The sequence below is a fragment of the Oscarella lobularis genome, chromosome 20 (genome assembly GCF_947507565.1).
Source record: "Oscarella lobularis chromosome 20, ooOscLobu1.1, whole genome shotgun sequence".
Lineage (NCBI taxonomy): Eukaryota > Metazoa > Porifera > Homoscleromorpha > Homosclerophorida > Oscarellidae > Oscarella > Oscarella lobularis.
In genome coordinates, this window is record NC_089194.1 from 528,675 (window position 1) to 543,612 (window position 14,938).

At 44.2% G+C, this 14,938-nt stretch overlaps 2 protein-coding genes and 1 long non-coding RNA gene across 5 annotated transcripts; all 3 read right to left on the reverse strand.

The window, feature by feature from the left end:
* Positions 1-3,891: 3,891 nt before the first annotated feature.
* Positions 3,892-8,018, reverse strand: LOC136198851 (death-associated protein kinase 1-like). Of its 3 annotated transcripts, XR_010672888.1 has the most exons (17): positions 7,969-8,018; positions 7,791-7,889; positions 7,635-7,733; positions 7,483-7,578; positions 7,331-7,426; positions 7,172-7,273; positions 7,019-7,117; positions 6,907-6,961; positions 6,797-6,864; positions 6,621-6,677; positions 5,964-6,563; positions 5,721-5,909; positions 5,549-5,665; positions 4,773-5,495; positions 4,566-4,642; positions 4,410-4,504; positions 4,301-4,345 (listed from the first exon to the last, which is right to left on the reverse strand). XR_010672888.1 is itself a non-coding variant. In XM_065988911.1 (16 exons), exons 2-16 carry the CDS (start codon positions 7,806-7,808, stop codon positions 3,913-3,915), a joined length of 3,066 nt encoding a protein of 1,021 aa, XP_065844983.1. In that variant the 5' UTR covers positions 7,809-7,889; positions 7,969-8,018; the 3' UTR covers positions 3,892-3,912. The 3 variants fall into 3 exon arrangements, 2 of the variants coding, with proteins under 2 accessions (XP_065844983.1, XP_065844984.1); XM_065988911.1 differs by adding an exon at positions 3,892-4,229 and having other exon boundaries at positions 4,279-4,345; positions 4,410-5,495; XM_065988912.1 differs by lacking the exon at positions 4,301-4,345 and having other exon boundaries at positions 4,435-4,642.
* On the reverse strand, positions 7,885-8,771 carry LOC136199246 (protein fem-1 homolog C-like). Its single transcript, XM_065989420.1, has 6 exons — positions 8,639-8,771; positions 8,405-8,541; positions 8,254-8,358; positions 8,106-8,204; positions 7,969-8,038; positions 7,885-7,889 (listed from the first exon to the last, which is right to left on the reverse strand). The coding sequence occupies exons 1-6, from the start codon at positions 8,769-8,771 to the stop codon at positions 7,885-7,887; spliced, it is 549 nt and encodes a 182-aa protein (XP_065845492.1).
* Positions 8,772-9,724: 953 nt separating this feature from the next.
* On the reverse strand, positions 9,725-10,485 carry LOC136199016 (uncharacterized). Its single transcript, XR_010672948.1, has 3 exons — positions 10,285-10,485; positions 9,849-10,214; positions 9,725-9,782 (listed from the first exon to the last, which is right to left on the reverse strand). It is a non-coding gene; the product is annotated as an uncharacterized lncRNA (long non-coding RNA).
* Between the last annotated feature and the right edge of the window lie 4,453 nt (positions 10,486-14,938).

Sequence of the window (14,938 nt, forward strand, 5' to 3'; positions counted from 1 at the left end):
CCACCCCACTTGGGCAAGACGCGGTGGGTTACAATAGCGGTCCCCCTGGAATCAGGCCGTCAGAACTCACATCCGAGCGCTGCCGGTCCCAGGCGTCCGAGCCAAGAGACTAAATAGGCTCAAACTCCGACGGGGGAGTAGTGAGGTTGACCCCCCTACCCAACCGAAGCCTGCACGGACCCTTGCGGTGTGTGCAGGTGGACAGCCGAAGAGAAGAGAATTACGCGCAAATTTTTCTCAATTTCCGGTTTATTTCCGGCTGGGTTATATTTAATAAAAATGACACGATCTTTTATCCTCGCTTGCCACGCGGTCCTTTTTTGCGCACACGAGACCTTTTTAGACGAGGCCCCGGAGCAGTTTCAAATTGAATGCAATGGTCATGCTCAGGACCCTGTCGCTACTCTGCAATTACTATAAGAACTAACTGCTACAAAAACGTATCGAAAGGTGCCTACAAAGCCACTTTCGGTCTTTCTCATTTCTCCACGAAGTTCTGACGCAATAAGAGAGTTTGATACGAGAATAATCCCAGGATCTATCTAGAAAGAGACCAAAAATTGAAGAAGATCTACCTAGAAAGATTCCGAAAATTTAAATGCAACGGAAGGAAAAGATCGGAGTTGAACTTTACTTGGCCTTGTAGACAATGTCTCAGCGTAAGGTGCGCACCGTCACTGAGTGCCAGTAACCCCGAGCAATCAATCGACTGACCTCGAGAGCACGCGCTCGCTAATGCAGCGCACTCGAGTGAGGGTGAACACGCGCGCTCTTGCACATTCCTGATCAACTCCTCTTCCCATAACCTGAAGATCACAAGAAAAATTAGCATGCGCTACGTAGTAAAAGAAACATACCCAAAAGTTCATGCCATATCTTTTTGGGACTTCTCTTCTTCAACCGGCATTTCACCTGCCAATAGGGGGTCAGAAGAAATTTTACAATAATGAATAAAGAAATAATCTTTCCCAACATACTTTTCAATTGAAATTGAAAGCCTATCAGAATATCAAATCCTAAAAAAAATAGATTATTAAATAAAATAGCAAAAACCTGTGAAAATGAAGCTAAGATTTATAAACCTCCAAATAAAATTTTAAAACTGTAAAAAATAAAAGAATCTAAAGAGAAACTAAAACCTGTAAACAAAATAAAAACCCTGTTACGAAAATAAGGAACTTGCAAAGAAAATAATAATCCTGCATGGAAAATAAACGTGGATGGAAAATAAACTAGATCATCCTGAAAAAGACAAAAAAAAACAGGCAATAAAAACCTCATCAATCCATTGACCTAAAATATGCCTATACACTAATCAACGTAATTTACCTCAAAAATTCATTGAAAAATGGTCTAAAGTACGTGGCGGCTAAAATCTAGAGTAGGACCTCGGCTTTCGGACATTCTGCGATTTCGGACGCTCGCACAGCAAATCTAGCCAACCGATTCTGGCTTCCTATGGCGCATTTTAAAGCCCAATCCCTGCCAGGAAGATGTGCTTGAGCGCGAATCAATAGACCAAACCCTCGTGATTTTATAAGAAGATTAGCGCGCGCAGGTCAAAACCTCCGCTTTCGGACAACGGTATCGCTTTCGGACACGTAGGCGTAGCTCATTCAAATTTTAATGTTTCGACAAGAATTTTTTTTCAGAGAATCCTCTATCATAGAGCTTTCGAACGCAGTAAAGCTTTAGCTAAATAGTCAAATCTATCGCCTGCTAAAAATCGACGAACGTACCGACATCGCACCTCGGTTTTCGGACACCAGTTATTCCGTTTGCAAAGGCCAAATCCGTTTCTAAAACACTACTCTGAATTTTCTGTAAGGTATTTGAGACGAATTTCAAAAGCTGATTGAAAACGAGTAACTTTGCTAAGCAATTGGGCGGTTTAGTGCCGCAAAATGCAATTCTCGGGTTTGCTTTAGTAGCAATAAAACTAAAAATAGCAACGAAAATACCCAAACTGGTACAGAAGCAAGCGGTGCGAAGAAAAAGTCACCCTAAAACTTCGTTTTATTGAAAAAATCTGTCGCATACAGTACTTTACGCCAAATTCATTTGCCGTGCTGATATTAATAGCAACGTCAGAAACATTCAGTAAAAGTACGCCTTTTTACAGTATCTGTCTCTGGAGTGCTCTTCCCTAAGTAGAGCAAGTACATTTTTAGCAAAATCGAGTTTCATGAAGGTATCACAGCCAGAGTGTGATACCAAGAATCTAAAATTTGATCTTTATATAGGAGCACTCAAACTAAAATTCTTAGAACGCATATTAATAAAATATTTAACGCAGCTTGACGTAGCCTGATCGTGAGCTCTTGGCAATATACCATGAACAGACACTACGATAAGGTTTGAACAAACTGCATATTTTTTATTAAAACGAAGTTTTAGGGTGACTTTTTCTTCGCACCGCTTGCTTCTGTACCAGTTTGGTTATTTTCGTTGCTATTTTTAGTTTTATTGCTACTAAAGCAAACCCGAGAAATGCATTGTGCGGCACTAAACCGCCCAATTGCTTAGCAAAGTTACTCGTTTTCAATCAGCTTTTGAAATTCGTCTCAAATACCTTACAGAAAATTCAGAGTAGTGTTTTAGAAACGGATTTGGCCTTTGCAAACGGAATAACTGGTGTCCGAAAACCGAGGTGCGATGTCGGTGCGTTCGTCGATTTTTAGCAGGCGATAGACTTGACCATTTAGCTAAAACTTTACTGCGTTCGAAAGCTCTATGATAGAGGATTCTGTGAAAAATAATTCTTGTCGAAACATTAAAATTTGAATGAGCTACGCCTACGTGTCCGAAAGCGATACCGTTGTCCGAAAGCGGAGGTTTTGACCTGCGCGCGCTAATCTTCTAATAAAATCGTGAGGGTTTGGTCTATTGATTCGCGTTCAAGCAAATCTTCCTGACAGGGATTGGGCTTTAAAATGCGCCATAGGAAGCCAGAATCGGTTGGCTAGATTTGCTGTGCGAGCGTCCGAAATCGCAGAATGTCCGAAAGCCGAGGTCCTACTCTACATGTAGCACGTGGGGGAGGACCTACAAGCCTACTAGTAACTACACAAAACGCCCTACCCTACTAGTAGCCGCCGACTAAAACCCAAATGCAAAACGAGCGGACCCGTGAAAACTAACGTAGACTGTCGGAAATTTTTCTATGCCCACAAGCGCGGGCAGTGGCGTCGCAGGCACTCAGCGCCGTGTACGTCGCAGGAAGAACGCCTACACCAGTGGGGCCCCCTATGTGTCGATGCGAACCTTTTCATCGCGCTCGCATCGCACGTGCCATTCTCTTCTTTTCTTCATTGCCGAACTAGAGAAGAAGAAAGAGGAAATGAAATGAAACAAACGGCAGGTGAACGCGATGAGGGATTGCTTAGATGCGAGAGGATTATACGAGCGTCGTCGCGTCCACGAGCGTGGCGAAAAGTGGTCGGAGAGTACAAACGATCACGTCGCGCATTGCATGCTTAGACGCGCGACGCCGCTCTAGGTATGCGCGCTGCGACAGATATGATCGACAACGAGAAAGCTGACCGAGAGTACGCTTACAAAATCGCGATGGTCTCCAATCGCGACGGCAAATCCGATCCAGCATGCGGCGCCGTAGTTCTTCGGGAATCAGGATTCAGGACGGAGAGTAGAGACAAAGAAACACTTCTGACACTTCAGATAAACTCCCGGACGCCAACACCCCCGCCGAAAAGGAGCGACCAATGGGCAGATCTCAATTACGCATATGCGTATGCTATCTACGTAATTTATGAATCCGTTACCGGTGTACGGCCACGATGCATGCAGTGTTTAGGACCATGACGACAAACGACAATCGATAATCATACAAGCCCACAAATTGAAACTTCATCAAGCAAAGTCCATCGAAACTAGACCTGTCACAGTCACATGCTATGATAAGTGACTTTTAGAATATTCCGCTTTGATTAGAGGCAGAGGTACTCCTGCTTTTTGGCAAGCACTTAACAGCTCGCCAATATTTGCTTTCCTCCCTTTTTTCGCTGACCACTGATCAATTAGGTGGCAAAGCCTTTTACTGTTTGTATCCAGGGGAGGAAGATCTGTAAGTTCATAGGTTTTATATCCTAGATATTCGCCAATAGCCTTCCATTCATTGTTTCCAACTTTAGCAACAGCCATTTTAAAATCCAGACATTCCGAAACCATAGCATCATCAAGAGGAAAAGAGATCAGGTTGGAACCGATATCTGAAAAGAAAGAGCTTGAATTTCAACTCAATGAAATTCTCATACACACCTATTTTCTGACTAGAGCAAGTTGGACGATTTAGCAAGTCTCGTAGATTCTGAGACGCTGCCGCTTCCTGCGTAAACAATTAATAAAAAAAGAATCAGATACTCGAAAAAATTATAAGAAAGATGTCTGACCTCATCAGCAGAAAGTTTAATAGCACCTTCGCCATGTAAAAGAGAGAGCAAATATAGTACGTCATTTCTTTGCGCAGCGTTAGCCAAGGATTGAGCTGTGGCATTAAGATTCTCACTCCAGAGAGCGATCATGTCGCCCGAAATTGCGCTTTTTACCATGTCAGCGGGCGATAGGTGAAGCAAGGCGTTGGCAAGAGCGTTCCTTCCAACTTCATCTTTCTCAAGGCAAGTATCTATTGCACGACGCGTTTTATAAGAAAGATAATCAATGTGGTTGTCAGGAAGAGCAAAGAGCTCTTTAAGGGTTTCTTCGATCGTTCCCTCGGAGAGTGAGGCGCTAGACTTCTTTGAAATATTTATTACCTTTTCGACCGTTTCCTTTCTGTACGCCACAGGAGACTCTTTCAGTTCTTTCAATTCAGAGGAACTTATGTACCACAGGTCTCTCTCCATTCCTGGACTTTTCTCTTGAAGAACCTTTTCGCCCGTGCTCATGAGGTCCTTGAGTAGTTTGATGCATTCTCCCTCTGAATGCTCAGGACCTCGTACAACAAAGTCTAAGGCCTTGTCCACGTCTTGCAGAATTACCATTCCTTCTAGCGAAAATTCGTCAATTCTTTTCTTGATCATCAGACCACCCTGCCACAGTACCGGCTCCAAGCCACAGAAACATTCAGTATTGCGAACGTGGCACTGAAGAAACGGCATTGTGCCTGGGGTTATTATATCAGTCTCGTCTTCTCGTTTCCAGCGACGACCAACGTATACCGTCATTAGGGCATTTATACACCATATTTCAGGTGGACGCTCTTGTTGAATTAGCGCTGGGAATTGATATGCGTTGGGCCTATCTGAAAGTTCAAAGCAAATTTCCAAACTGCAAAGAAGTGATAGCGTTTCGTCGATATTATCCCATTTCTGATTGTTGAAAGCTTCGAGTGCTCTTTGGATTTTCTCCTTTGTCGTTGTTCCAGGAGGAGAACAGGAGAGAGTGATTTGAAACTCGTCAGGAGACAAAAGAGGACCAAGGACGCTATGACACAGCCATGAAAGCTCGAGAATTATTTTGTCTTCCATGACAAATATCTACGAAGAGACGCACTTTGCAGACAATGGAAATCTGTCATAAATATACGCACCTCGCCAATACCCTGCAAAAATTCAACAAGCAACCTTTGAACCTGTTCCGTAAGGCCAGGATAGATGCTTGCAACCATTATCTGCCTAAAAACATCGGAATCCATGCAACGATTTTCCTAAAAAAACCTTTAGCTTTCACTCAGACAACTATCTATGTTCACTCAGCAGAACCTTTTCAGGAGTCAATAATCCCCTACTCTTCAGAAGAGCCAGACACTTTTCCCTTATTGATTCAGCTGACTCGTTTGAAAACGAATAGCAAATTTTCTGCGGCACAGCAGACGTATCAGAGGGATTGCGCAGTGTAGGTAAGAAGGATGAAACGGCCGCGTCAACAATAATAGGAACATCGCTTGAAGTCTGCAAACATGAAAGAGATATGACACGCAAACAAAAAGACTGCATCTTCAGTACCTCAATTGTTTTCTCTTTGGCAACGCCAATAGCTTTTCTCAGAAGACCTAACTGATTTGAGCTTCGATCTCGACAGTTCAAGAGAAAGTAATTCTCTTGAAAGTTAAACCAAGCGCCAAACGTTATTTTCAGGTACCGAAAAAGTCGTCGAAAACGAACCTCTCCACATTTCAAATCAGAGAGCAAATCCTTTTTACTCCCTAAAACTAAGACGTTTGCTTTTTCAGTGAAGGCTCCACTGCATTTCACAAACGACAGAATGAAGTGACTGGACTCTCTGAGCTGGTCGCAGCTCTGAGTCGAATCGACAACCAGAAGAAACATTGTCGTAGTCTCGGAAAAGAAAAGCCCGTGCGTCTTGTAGAAGAAAGGCTGCCCTGCAAAGTCACAAAAGACCAGCTCGCCAGCTGAGTCGACGGTCGCTGCGGTCACGTCCATGCTGGCTGTACGCACATCGTCGCCCCCTTCACGCCAATCGATATTCTGTAGCGTTTTGATGAGGGTTGTCTTGCCAGCTCTTTCCTTTCCAACTACGCAGACTTTGATCTTTGTGGGCTTTGTTGTGCCGTGCGAGTACAGCTTGGAGTATCGATATGACGTCTAAAGGAAGTAGTATAAGAGAAGAAATTGGCAACTCCTACTAAGCAAGCAATTAACCCATGCTTCGAAAAGTGCCTGCGACGTAGGAGCAATTTCGTGAGGAAGGCATCTATTCTGAAAAAGAAAGAGTAAAAATTTTTCCCCCAATAATCTACACTACAAATATAAAACACAACCCAAAGCAGGTATTATGTACTGGACACCTCTAAAAAATTCAATAAATCTTATTTAACCTCATCCGGAATGTCGATGAGTGAAGGACTAGACCGAAGAATGAATGTCACAAGATCGCTGTGTTGATCTGAAAGACAATTTCAAGAAAAAAAGACAATGCTATAAGTACCAGTATCTCTCCACGAATACGAACGAGCAAGGAAGTGAAGAACTGACTGCCCGCGCTGAGAAAAGAAAACGGTTAACTAAGCAGAGCACATACCGTAAAATGCACTACCAACCTTATTAGTCTGATTGACATCAGCTCCAGCATCAACTAGCACCTTTGCAAGTTCTATATTACAACGAGAGCAAGCGATTTGCAAAGGCCAGGCTTGATGCTGCGAAATCCCGAATTAAACATGAACATGTCAATACGCGTAAAACCGACATACATAGTCTTTCCAATTGACATCAGCTCCTTTGGCCAGTAAAAGCTTCACAATTCCGACATGACCCTTCGAACACGCTTCTAACAAGGGTGCAGAATAATCGAGCTGAACAATCGAAAAAAAAGAGATAGACATAGCCAATCCTAACAAAAAGTTAAGAACCCAATGTTCATTGACATTCGCTCCAGCGTCGATCAAAAGCTGAGCAATTTCAAAGCACCCTTTTTGACATGCTTTAATCAAGCACCTTGTATCGTTCTAAAAACCCCATAAATTAATTAAGTAAAACAATCCTTGCAAAAAAAACGACTAACCGAAGAATCGTCAACGTTAGCTCCAGCATTGATTAAGATTCTCGCAAGCTCTACGTTACCACGATCACAGACTGTTCCCAAAGGAAACTCTCCAAACTAAAAATCCATTATAGAGGTAAGCGTCATATACGCAAAAACAATAAAGAACAAACCTCGTTGGACTGATTGACATTCGCTCCAGAATCTATTAATAGCTTTGCAAAATCGATCCGATTCTTCTCGAGAGCGCTTAGCAAAAGCGTCTCATCAGCCTAAAGAGATCATTTTGTCAAAAAAATGTCTCAATATGTCGCCACGCTGCTGTCAACCTCGTATGTCTGTGACATATCTGCCCCAGCATCAATCAATAATTTTGCTACTTCAAGATAATTATTCTCTAACGCAGCCCACAATAAACCGCGATCATTCTATAACAACAGAACAAAAGTAGCAAAAAATAGAATTGCTTTAAGACAACGTGGCAACACATCAAGTCTGTTCCATTACCGTTAGCACCGGCGCGAATTAAAACTTTTATAACGTCCAGGTGATTGTACCAGCAAGCTACCGCCAAAGCCTAAAGATTTAATAATATAATCAGATGAGTATAGGAAAGTTTATTTAGATAATAATGTACAACAAACCTGGGGAGAATCGTTGGGGTCTGCATCGGCTTTGAGAAGCATTTCTACAATTTCTAAATGATCATTCTCACATGCTGCCCACAAATATCCTCGGGTATGCTAAAGCGGTCAAGAATTACGCTTAAAAAACAAACTGAGAGACACAAACCACGTCTGTCTTATTGATATCGACTCCAGATTCGATGAAGCGTCTAACAGTTTCAGAATCTCCATTGGAGCAAGCTGCTCTCAAAGAATAGAAGTCCTTGTCCAACTAAGAAAGAATGACACAAGGAAAAAACAAGTAAAATAAAACAAACCAAGACGTCGGTCCTCGTATAACCGCTTATAGTCATAGGAAGACAAATAATTGCCGTGTAAAGAGAGCATTCCTCAAAAATAAATGCTTCAATTTTCGAATTCGTTTTCGACCTAGCCAATTCAAGCGGCGTGAGTCCTGGAGACAGAATAGTAATTTTTTATTCAGCAGATCAACAATGCGATAGAGACGGAGCATATGACGCCTATGACGTCATCGTCACCGAGTCTTTTACCTTGCTCATTTCTCCATTCGTCGCTTAGGTCGACTCCGTTTCTTACACATTTTCTTACTTTCGCAAAGTCTTCAGTTTCAATAGCGTGAAAGAGAGCAATTTGTAACTCCATTTCCTCCCTCGCGGCGCTCATCTCGTCTATACAACCGAACTTTAGCTCCCAAAGATAGTCTCCAATATCACAGAACTTCGATCACTTTATTCGCGGCTGCTTACAGCGGTTGGACGGATACACTACTAGTACGCACCGTGAAGTTGTCAGGACGTTCGCTACTTTTACGGTAACCTCGTAACAATCCTAAATTACGTCGCCGTCATCTGCATACCTGAAGGCTGCATTCACTGAATGCGTAGTTTTCGATTGTTCTTATCTTCTTGAGAGATTGGAATATCCCTAATCCAGAAGCTCGTATAGCTAACCTGAGATAAAAAACGCTTCCGTAAGAATTCGTCAAACACAAAGACGCACGCTAAGACTATACGGAGCCATAGAGGACGTGTATATATATACTAGCTTACTTACCCGCGCTTCGCGCGGGGCAGAGTGCATTTTTTGTTTTAAAATGCACAATTAGGACGTTCGATTAGGATGGCTTACGCTGCACTACTTGGGGGTTGGAACACTTGAAGCCCTCCCCGGTCACAGTGCCGTCAAACTAAGCGCTGTCCTTTATATACAAATACGTACTTCGTGTAGCAGTTCAACTGACAGTTGTAGCCAATGAGTTCCCGTTCAAGGCAGACTGTATTTGATGAAATAGTTCTTTCTGGGTGTAAAGGCAAGGACTTCGTTCACCGTGCAGAAAAGGAGATCCTGCCGAGACAAAGTTTATACACCCTTCAATTAAGTTAGTGTGACTTGCAGAGGGTGCGTCAGTTGCCCACCACTGACCCGCACAGCAAATTAGTTCTCGCTGAGTCTGCATGTGCATTCAAATTGTTCCCGGTGACTGTGTGTAAAAGGACTTCCCGTCGTTTTTTCCCGCTGAGGGCCTAAAGTCACCGGTCGGTTTAATTTTTGTATTCTTCCTGTAACAGTCCCACTAACTGCGATAGCCTACCTTCGCGCAAATTAGTTCTCGCCCAGTCTGTGCATACAAATTGTTCCCGGTGACTGTTAGTTGGATTGTTAACCGACCGGTCACTTTAGGCAGTCAGCGGGATACAACACAGTCAACGGGAAGTCTTTTTATTCACAGTTACAGCCTACCTTCGCGGCAGACTGCATGCACATATTTGATTAAAAAATAGTTCTTGCTGAGTGTATTCCCAAGGCCGACGTCCCAGCCGCTGAACGTGTAGCAAAAGAGAGAGATCTTTCTGAAACACACGGTGTACATGCACGCCTTTATGCAACCTGTTACCGCTAAAAGCGTAGCAAATCTGTTTCCCGCTTACTCTGCAGCCGAATACCTGCATATTCGTTGATAATCGTGCAATTCTTATGATTCCCGCTGATCATGCAGAGTTGCCAACACATACCTAGTTCTTGCTTACTCTGTGCATGCAAATTTTTCCCGGTGACTGCATGTGTTGAAAAGACTTCCCTTTGGCTGTGTTGTTTCCCGCTGACCGCCTAAAGTGTTCGGTGTCATTTGTATACATGCATACACTGGTATACTTCTTCACTAACTGTTGTAGCCTACCTTCGCGGCCTCCGGCAGCTAGGCAGTAGTTGAAAAAAATTCTTTTCTGAAACAGAGTGTGTACATGCACGCCTTTATGCAACCTGTTCCCGCTACTGCCAATTCAATAATAGTTCTGGTACTGCCTTTTCAAAAATAGTTCTCGTTGAATGTTCGTAGGTACAGCTAACTGTCAAAATCCCACTGAGTACTAATACAGTCAGTAGCTGCAGATTATCGGCGTAAAATCAATCATGCGGCACGATTACCAAAAGCCTTTGGCAATATTTTGACAATTTACGCGCCATGATTTCTCGCTATCAATTCAGGAAGATGGCACTGCGGTCAAATATTTCTTTCCCTTTCCTTGAAAATCAGTAGGTTTTGCGAGCGCATAGACGATTGAAGCGTTGGAATTTGCTGTCTACTAAATGGTTTGTAGACGTCCCGTATGCGACGCAAAGGGTTCGGAGAGACCCTCGAAGGGGGCCCGCGTCGCGAAGACTTCGACAACGGGAGAGAACGCACCAAAAGACGCGCGAGGAGAGTCCGCGTCACGATTGCGGACGATTACGAAGCCGCGAGCGAGACGACGGGCGATGGCACGGGCGATCGAGACGCCGAAAGGAGCCCCGTCGTCGCCAAAAACCCGACCGCACGCTTAAAAAGACGCGCAAAAAAGGTCCGCGTCACGATTGCGGAGCCGCGCGCGAGACGACAGGCGATGGCACGGGCGATCGAGACGCCGAAAGGGGCCCCGTCGCGCCAAAAACCCCACCACGGTATATAGAATCTTCGTCGAAGCAGGGAGAGAGCGTCGGCAAAGCCGCGCGCCAAGCCGCCTCGGAGCGTATCGCGAAACAAATGGCGGCGGCCATGTTTTGTCCAAGATTGCGTCGCGCATTATAGTGACTAGCTGATTTACCCGTTCATCGAACGGGTTGTTTAGGCGTTTGTATTCAGACATGAGCGCATATGAAATTATGCTTATTCGGCCGTTTCTTGCAATATTCTAACGGCATTTTACAGCGTGTTGTCAACCCGCAGTGCCGCTCGCTGATAGGCCGGTTTTTCTGCGACCGTTACGACTCTATTCTGCTATATATCTCTAACGCTATATCTCTAATGCACGAATCGGGTCTCTTAAGCGCCGCTGCAATTCGACCTACGTGGGCTAGCTACGGCTTTTTTACCCGCGTTAGCTTATTGGAATACAGCTGCAGTTTCTTGTCGAAGCTCATTTACAGCCGCAAAAGCTATTCAAGGAGAAATCTCAGGCTGTATACTCTGGTCATTTCCTACGCTGTAAACCAACTTGGTTTGTTTGGAGGCGCCCGATTAACATATCGTAACTATTTTGTCATCTATTTGGACATTCGGTAATCGGTCGGGTCCATGTACAGCAGCCGATCCTTGGTAATTTGCAGCTGCGCTGAATCCGGTGGTAAGTCATTCGTAACTGCTGTACATGATAGTCCTTGCCCACTAAAAAAGCTTCAGTAGCGGGCCTCGGCATATAAGTAAACCGCTCCTCTACCCAATCGCGCGGTCCCATCGCAGCAGAAGCAGACGGTCACGATCTATTCACAGCTGCTCCAACCGGGCTAATCGCTGCATGCAGCAGCAGAAGAAACAGCAGCAGCAGTAGTCGCGTCGGTCAATTCACTGCTCAGATCAATCTGCGCAGTAGTCGCGCGTTTAGCTGTTGCATATGGTCCAGCCTACTGAAGATGCGAAATAACCTCTCTCGTTTCCAGCGCTACTAATAGACCGGAGCCGCTTTGCAGCTGTGAATAGACCGGTCCTTGTCCAAGAGCCGCAACCGGGCAAATTAACCTAATTCTATTTCGCAGCAAAGATGAGTTTAACGATTTTGTCTTTTCAAAATCGGCACATCGTTTATCTTCCCATCATTTAAAGCTGCCACGCAAGTGAACTGCAATATGTGTTTTCTGTTGAAAGTACTCAATGTGTTTTCTGTTGTAGGTACTCAATATGTTTTCTGTTGTAGGTACTCAATGTGTTTTCTGTTGTAGGTACTCAATGTGTTTTCTGTTGTAGGTACTCAATATGTTTTCTGTTTTAGGTACTCAATATGTTTTCTGTTGTAGGTACTCAATGTGTTTTCTGTTGTAGGTACTCAATATGTTTTCTGTTGAAGGTACTGAATGTGTTTTCTGTTGAAGGTACTCAATGTGTTTTCTGTTGAAGGTACTCAATGTGTTTTCGGTTGTAGGTACTCAATATGTTTTCTGTTTTAGGTACTCAATATGTTTTCTGTTGTAGGTACTCAATGTGTTTTCTGTTGAATGTACTCAATGTGTTTTCTGTTGAAGGTACTCAACGTGTTTTCTGTTGTAGGTACTGAATGTGTTTTCTGTTGAAGGTACTCAATGTGTTTTCTGTTGTAGGTACTCAATGTGTTTTCTGTTGAAGGTACTCAATATGTTTTCTGTTGTAGGTACTGAATGTGTTTTCTGTTGAAGTTACTCAATATGTTTTCTGTTGTAGGTACTCAATGTGTTTTCTGTTGTAGGTACTCAATGTGTTTTCTGTTGAAGTTACTCAATATGTTTTCTGTTGAAGGTACTGAATGTGTTTTCTGTTGTAGGTACTCAATGTGTTTTCTGTTGAAGGTACTCAATGTGTTTTCTGTTGTAGGTACTGAATGTGTTTTCTGTTGAAGTTACTCAATGTGTTTTCTGTTGAAGGTACTCAATGTGTTTTCTGTTGAAGGTACTCAATGTGTTTTCTGTTGAAGGTACTGAATGTGTTTTCTGTTGAAGGTACTGAATGTGTTTTCTCTTGAAGGTACTGAATGTGTTTTCTGTTGAAGGTACTCAATGTGTTTTCTGTTGTAGGTACTCAATGTGTTTTCTGTTGAATGTACTCAATGTGTTTTCTGTTGAAGGTACTCAATGTGTTTTCTGTTGAAGGTACTCAATGTGTTTTCTGTTGAAGGTACTCAATGTGTTTTCGGTTGTAGGTACTCAATATGTTTTCTGTTTTAGGTACTCAATATGTTTTCTGTTGTAAGTACTCAATGTGTTTTCTGTTGTAGGTACTCAATATGTTTTCTGTTTTAGGTACTCAATGTGTTTTCTGTTGAAGGATACATACCCTGGAAGCAGGAAGTGGTACAGTGTGAATTGCACAAAAACATGCATCAGTGATACGTACTCTGCAAGCAGGGAATGGTACACTGCGAATTCCACTATGCCGTAAACTTAACTCAGGGGGGAAACATGCATCAGGGATACACGTATTGCAAGGGCAGGGCACTCTACCAGGAGTCGCTGGAACCTCGCAGCGAGGTCGCTTTCGCGCGGAAGAAGCCATGGAAAAACGGAAAGACAAAGGAAGATGGCGGCGGAGAAAATATGCATAGCGCACTCTAAGGCGATTCGAATTGGGGCGAAACGCGACTTCGCGGCGGCGATTGCTCGATTCGGACCGGTAGAGAACCCGCGCGAGACGTCGCGTTTGGAATTCCGGCGCGATCGGCGGCTCGGGAAAGCGGCGGCGGAGGAGGATCCGCGGCGGGGGTCCCGACGATCGCGCGTTCAATCGATCGCGCGGAAGGGCGTTCGAAGCGCGGCGGCGCGATCGACGCGCGGTCACGGCGGCGTCGGGCGGCGAAATTTGAAGGCGAAAACGCGAGGTCCCGCATTGGAAACGCAGGCCCCGTACGAAGCTCCGTAAATTATGGGAAGACTAGCTGATTTACCCGTTCATCGAACGGGTTGTTTAGGCGTTTGTATTCAGACATGAGCGCATATGAAATTATGCTTATTCGGCCGTTTCTTGCAATATTCTAACGGCATTTTACAGCGTGTTGTCAACCCGCAGTGCCGCTCGCTGATAGGCTGGTTTTTCTGCGACCGTTACGACTATTCTGCTATATATCTCTAACGCTATATGTCTAATGCACGAATCGGGTCTCTTAAGCGCCGCTGCAATTCGACCTACGTGGGCTAGCTACGGCTTTTTTACCCGCGTTAGCTTATTGGAATACAGCTGCAGTTTCTTGTCGAAGCTCATTTACAGCCGCAAAAGCTATTCAAGGAGAAATCTCATGCAGGCTGTATACTCTGGTCATTTCCTACGCTGTAAACCAACTTGGTTTGTTTGGAGGCGCCCGATTAACATATCGTAACTATTTTGTCATCTATTTGGACATTCGGTAATCGGTCGGGTCCATGTACAGCAGCCGATCCTTGGTAATTTGCAGCTGCGCTGAATCCGGTCGTAAGTCATTCGTAACTGCTGTACATGATAGTCCTTGCCCACTAAAAAAGCTTCAGTAGCGGGCCTCGGCATATAAGTAAACCGCTCCTCTACCCAATCGCGCGGTCCCATCGCAGCAGAAGCAGACGGACACGATCTATTCACAGCTGCTCCAACCGGGCTAATCGCTGCATGCAGCAGCAGAAGAAACAGCAGCAGCAGTAGTCGCGTCGGTCAATTCACTGCTCAGATCAATCTGCGCAGTAGTCGCGCGTTTAGCTGTTGCATATGGTCCAGCCTACTGAAGATGCGAAATAACCTCTCTCGTTTCCAGCGCTACTAATAGACCGGAGCCGCTTTGCAGCTGTGAATAGACCGGTCCTTGTCCAAGAGCCGCAACCGGGCAAATTAACCTAATTCTATTTCGCAGCAAAGATGAGTTTAACGA